The 6,358-nt window shown below is 35.8% G+C and overlaps 1 protein-coding gene across 1 annotated transcript; it reads left to right on the top strand.

Moving 5' to 3' along the window:
- The first annotated feature begins 4,810 nt into the window (after positions 1-4,810).
- Positions 4,811-5,737, top strand: LOC121172330 (olfactory receptor 5W2-like). Its single transcript, XM_041004189.1, has one exon. It carries the CDS (start codon positions 4,811-4,813, stop codon positions 5,735-5,737), a length of 927 nt encoding a protein of 308 aa, XP_040860123.1.
- Positions 5,738-6,358: the final 621 nt, after the last annotated feature.

Below are 6,358 nucleotides of genomic sequence, written 5' to 3'. Positions count from 1 at the left end.
TAATCTTTAGTGAAATTCTAAGCAAAACTCACTGAGCTGTGTCTAAATAAGTAAGAAAATCTATAATCCATCATGTGTTTCTCTCTCTGAAATAGCTTGTACAACTATCAAAAGTAGCAATTTTTTTTTACATTTTGTCTATAAATCTATGGCATTTGATTGAGTTTAAGCCATTTACACTGATGGTTAATATGAATATGTGGTAATTAGTCCTGTCATTTTAGCAATGGGTTGTTCGTTTATTTAGTCTTCTGATGTTATTTTACTGGGATGCTCTTTGCATTTACTTTTGGTTTTGGTGAGTGCTATTCCTTTTTTCTATGAAGAGAAAATCTTTAAGTATTATTTGTATGGCAGGTTTGGAAGAGGCATATTCTTTTAACTTCACTGTGGAACATTTTTATTTCATTATCAAAGACACAGAGTACATTATCCTGGGCTAGCATTTTTGTTTTCTTTTAGGACCTGGAATATTTCATTCCATTCTCTTCTGTCCTGTAGAGTTTCCTGTGAGAGGTCTCCTGTGAGTTTAATTGTCATTCCTTTATATGTCAATTGATTTTTTTTCACGTGCACATTTAAGGATCTTTTCCTTATGTTCGATTGAACAAAGCTTGATTATCATGTTTTGTGATTAAGATCACTTTTGTTTAAGCCTGTTGGGAGTTCTGTGCCCCTTCTGGATGTTGTTTCCCAATTCTTTCTCTAAAAATTTCCCTTAATATTTCATTGAATACACCTGTAATCCCAGATTCTCTTTCTGTTCCTTCTGTGACTCCCATAACTCGTATATTTGGCCTTTTAATAATGTCTTTCCATTCTTAAATACTTTGATTTTAGCTTAATCCAGTTCTCCTTCCAGCATTATGTTTGTTTCCCCCTTGATGACAGGAAATATATTATAATTTTTAGATTTTTTCTTCTGCTTGCTTCATTCTATTTTGGAGACTCTCCACTGTACTTTTAATTTACTCCTCTGTATTCTTCATTTCTGATATATCAGCTTTCATTTGATTCATTTCCAGTGTGACAAATTCCTTGAATTTCTTGGATGCCTGCTTTACATGCTTCTTGTTGTAGATAAGAAATTTTATAACAACTGTCTTGAATTCTATATCCCTCATTTTCTCCATGTTTTCCTCATGAACTCTGAGGTTGGCATAGGGTTTTGCTCCTTTGCAGGAAAGTCTTCAGTAATATCCATTGTGCCTTTGTCTTCCTTTGCACTTGCTCATTGTACTTCTGGCTAGCAGATTCTTCTCCTTGGGGCAGGTTTCTAAGCTCTGTCACCGACATTTCTACAGTTCAATTTTTCTTATTTCAGTTAGCACATGGCTCTTTGTTTGCAGCCAATTGTGCCACTCCCTCCAGCAAGTTCCAGGTCTGGGTTCTTACGTTAGATTTCCACCATGGTCTCTGTAGCCCCAGCTCCTGGCTCACCACTCTCCACCTCCTGTGATAACATGCTGAGGTTGCACTATTGTCTGTACAACCTTTCTCCCACCTCCAGTTGGAGCAAGTCCCAGGATTAGGGAGATGCCAGGTGTCCTATATAACTAAGTTGTTGTTTGTGGTGATCTTACCAGAACCTGAGTAATAATATAGGGGAACTCAGTGAGGTGGGGGAGGGAGAATTGAGGAGAGGATAAGAGAAACCCCAGGGCCCTTAAAATTATTAAAAGATGCCTGCACTGTGTCGAAACATAGTTGTCATTATTAAACAGGAAATTACTGGTAATTTTAGATATTAAAAAATGAGGGGTGACCATAAATAAACATTAGTTCATTTACCTACTTATTATGTAAGTAAAATAAGCACTGTTAGTTATATTTGGAAAACAAAAGTTAAGGAAAATTCTGGACCAGAGTTGAGGTATAATAGCTAAAACAGCATTTGTGACATCAGCTTTTGATTCTGGCACCCATTCAGGGCCCAGCTGCTCCAATTCCAAGCCCCATTAATATACCTGAGAGAGTAGCAGAAATGGTTCAAATATTTGGAGCCCTCTTAGCTGTGTCCTGGCTTCTAGCTTTGGACTGGTACAGTCCTAGCCATACTAAAACCACCAGGACTATGCTCATGAATGAAGTGTGAGCCCTTGGGAAACAAGTTGAAGGACCTCCTTGGCTCTCACCGTTTTGACATTTCTACCATTAGCATATTGAGAACTGAAGATACATTGCATTACGTATCATTACTCTCAAATAAAAAGATGGACTCCCAATAAAACTGTCAAATACATCTTGACAATAGAATGTTGGAGTTTCTGCCATTGTCTATACCTATAAAATCAGGATACACTTAAATAGAATGATAGAGTGTGACTATTTTTCAAAGACTGTAATACTGTAATAATACAGTGGAAATCAGTGAAGGGAGAGGGGAGGATGCGATGGGGGTGGGAAGACTCCTGAGCCTATGAAACTGTAACATAATTTTTTTTCTAAAAGAAAAAGAAAGGAAGAAGTGAGTAAGAAGATGCCATTTGTGCACAATGTGTGAACATAGGCTTAGATGCTCCTTGAGGTACTTGGTTCCCTAACAGTGTCCTCCTTTGAGGCCTTGCTCAGCAACCACTCAGCTGCCCATTGATGCACATCCTGAGAGACAACAGGTGATGGTGCAAGTAACGTGGAGCCTGTTCACCCAAGTGTAAGACTCGCATCGAGTTCTGGGTTCCTAGTTTCAGCTGCTCCATTTCCAGCTGTAGAAGGGCATTTGAGATGTTAGTCAGCAGATGGAAGCTAAAGAGTGTACAAAGTGTAGAGAAACAATATAATCATTAATTCAGTGAAATATGGGCAAAGACTAAACTACCTCAACTTTGATAAAGGGAAAATCATAATATACTGTATACATAAAATTAAATGTTCAATAATAAAAAGATATTCTGATACATGCAGTTACAAAGATGCACTTTAAAAATTACTGTATCTTATAAAAGAAACCTGAAAAAGAATTACATATAAAGTGAATCCCTTTATATATGCTGTTCTCAACAGTCAACCTGTATCCTCAGACACAGATAGTACTGCTGGCTGGGAGTGTTCTTGTTGGAGTGATGGCAAACATTAGGGAATTAGTGGTGACAGTTGTCCAATTTCATAAATATACTAAAACTTCAAGCATTTGCACTTAACATGTGACTCATGTGATATAAAAATCTTTTAGCAAAAAGAAAATAAATGTGTGTAAGTAACATAAGATGATGGAGAAATTTTTGAAACAGGAAGAAACTTAAAAAAGAAGTAGTATGAAAGAGGTTGAAAATCCTGGCAGAGCTGTTTCATTAGATTCAAACTTTGATTGGAGGAGAATTCAGACAGGATTGTACAGTTAGTAGTGTGAACTAATTCCCAGTTTTCCTCCAACCAGGGATCAATTTGTCAGCTGTAAACAACTGAAAGTCAAAACTTTGCAAGTGTTGTTAGTAAATACACAAGGGAAAATGCAGAACCAGAAGCATAAATAATCACACCAAAGCCTAAGGGAGGCAGAGAATGAAGTCCCACATGCGACCTGGAAAATAAAATGCTGTTCGTCTGGTGTTCAGATACAAGAACTGCCTGACCCAGGTAGGTTCCTCAATTTTCAGATTCAAATATATAAAACCAGAAAGATTAGCTTTTAGAAAAGTTAAGACATTTCTATATGAATCATTTAGTTGAAATTATTTAACAAATCCTCCAACCTAATGCATAAAAAAGATTTCCTTTAGAATTAGGAGAATTTGAATAATATATGAATTTAAGGGATTTATCCATTTAGAGAAATACTTGACTCATCACATCACAAAGACTGGTAGATACACATTCAGCTTCAGATGAGCCACATACCATACTAAAATTAGAAAACATCCTGTATGTCCCAATTCTATGCACCAACAAGAAGACATAAAAGTATACAAACACATTATACACCAATGAAGACGAACAGACCACAAGGCAAAGAATTCAATTCTGTTAAAAGTCAGTGAACCATAAGTGTACACATTTTAAAATCCTTTTCATTAGCATCTCTCTACAATTAAAAAAATTATCCCAAACATCAAATCACAGCTACAATTTAGTATTGAGTATTGGAACAAAATTAATATGTTTTTATAGACAGGGTCCGTATTAAATACTTTATGTCTCATTAACTACTGAGGAAACATAGGCCAAGATCAGTAATTAGTGCTTTTTAACAATTGGTGATATGTTATATATTTCTTTGTAATTTTTAATGTACAAATAAGACAGAATTTTTGTATTTTATGCATAAACTTCAAAGAAGATAAGCTCCAATTATATCCATCCCTTAATTTCTGCATGCCTTCTTTTTTTTTAAATTTTTGTAAAACTCTAATGTTGAAACTAGCACAAAATAAAAATGAGTTAATCATGCTTTTACAAACAGTAAATATAGCCACTAAAATATCTCTAATAATATTTGGAAAGCATCGAAGATGTTTATCCCTATTAGCTATATCCTCATCTTCTAACATCTCTATGTATTGTATATTATTTTGAAGATGAAATGAGATTTCAAATAGTCTGTTTTACCTAGAGTAAGCTATAACTGAAATATTATGTATCTCATGAATGACATGCAAGAATAGATAAAATTTCTTAATTAAGAATTATTTTTAATCATAGACAAAGACTAAAGCGGCTTTTGTAGTATAAGATTGATAATTTTAGGATTAAATCAGAATAAGGAGACACATAAATTGGACTGTTCAGATATATTGTAGATGCTGAGAAGGACTAACCATGCATAATCATGTCTTCAGCAATTTCTCTCAGGTTTACATGAGAAGAAGGAAGAATGCATCAGAATTGCTCCCAGTCTAAATTTATTTTCTTAGGAATTAGCAATAATCTGGAGATGAAAGTGATTTTATTTACCACATTTGTGCTTGTTTATCTCACTAGCCTTCTGGCAAATCTCGGAATGATCACTTTAATCAGACTGGATCCCCGGCTGCACACCCCAATGTACTTTTTCCTCAGTCACCTCTCATTCTGTGACCTCTGCTATTCCACTGCTGTTGGACCCAAGATGCTCGTGGACATGTTTGCTACAGACAAGTCAATTCCCTTCTACGGCTGTGCTCTGCAGTTCTTCATTTCCTGTATCTTTGTTGATTCAGAGTGTCTGCTGCTGGCGGTGATGGCCTTTGATAGGTACCAGGCCATCAGCAACCCCTTGCTCTACACAGTCAACATGTCCAACAAGGTGTGTTCCCTGCTCATGGCTGGGGTTTACCTGGTGGGAGTGACAGACGCATTGATACACACAACATTGACATTTCGCTTGTGTTTCTGTGGCTCTAATGAGATTAATCACTTCTTCTGTGACTTGCCCCCTCTGTTCATTCTGTCTTGTTCTGACATACAACTCAATGAGCTGACATTATTTACCGTGTTTGGATTCATTGAACTGAGTACTGTCTCAGGAGTTCTTGTCTCTTACTGTTACATCATCTTATCAGTCCTAAAGATGCCCTCTGCTGAGGGAAGGCTCAAAGCTTTCTCCACCTGCACCTCCCACTTAACTGCAGTTGCCATTTTCCAGGGAACTATGCTCTTCATGTACTTCAGACCAAGTTCTTCCTACTCTCTAGACCAAGACAAGATGACATCACTGTTTTATACCCTAGTGATCCCCATGCTGAACCCTCTGATTTACAGCCTTCGGAACAAGGATGTGAAACAAGCCCTGGAAAGAATAAAAACCCAAAATTGGTTTTAAATACATATATCTAAAACAATATTTGTCTTCTTGCATTTTGCTCTGTTGTCATAAAATGTTTTGTGCATTGTATGTCTAATACATTTCCTAAACAATTCTAAATCAATGAGGATCTTTACTAAAAACACCATGCATAATATATAGGTCTCTAAACTCCACTATATTACTCCAGAACTTTTGGAATACCACCTATCCATGGAAAAAAATACGCTGTCCTTTGAACTTTCATCACATTTCGATTATATTAAAGAATTTGTAGATCTTCACTTGGTTATTTTGTATGTATACATGTGCTCTGTAAAAATCATGAATTCAGTAATTTCCATTTTAATGGATTGTACAGTATAACGAATGTAGTAGTTACAAATAACTAAGTACTTAAGTAAATCTTAATAAATATAAAAATCTTCATGAAGTCATAAGACTGGGACACATGTATCCAAAGAATATATTCAAATCAGGTTTTTCTGAAAAAGACTTCATTGTAGTAAGAGATTCACTCTCCTATCTAAAAGAAGATAATCAGAGAAGAAGAGATATCTGGGTACAAGAGTTGGCATTTAGAACAGCATCTAAGTGACAAGTTCATGTTCATGTCTTTTTTAGGAGAGCCTTTTGTCT

Source organism: Ochotona curzoniae, unplaced genomic scaffold, assembly GCF_017591425.1.
Source record: "Ochotona curzoniae isolate NIBS_2020 unplaced genomic scaffold, NIBS_Ocur_1.0 scaffold_3171, whole genome shotgun sequence".
Taxonomy (NCBI): domain Eukaryota; kingdom Metazoa; phylum Chordata; class Mammalia; order Lagomorpha; family Ochotonidae; genus Ochotona; species Ochotona curzoniae.
Note: the sequence above shows the minus strand (reverse complement) of the source record. Positions and strands in the feature narration are given on the sequence as shown.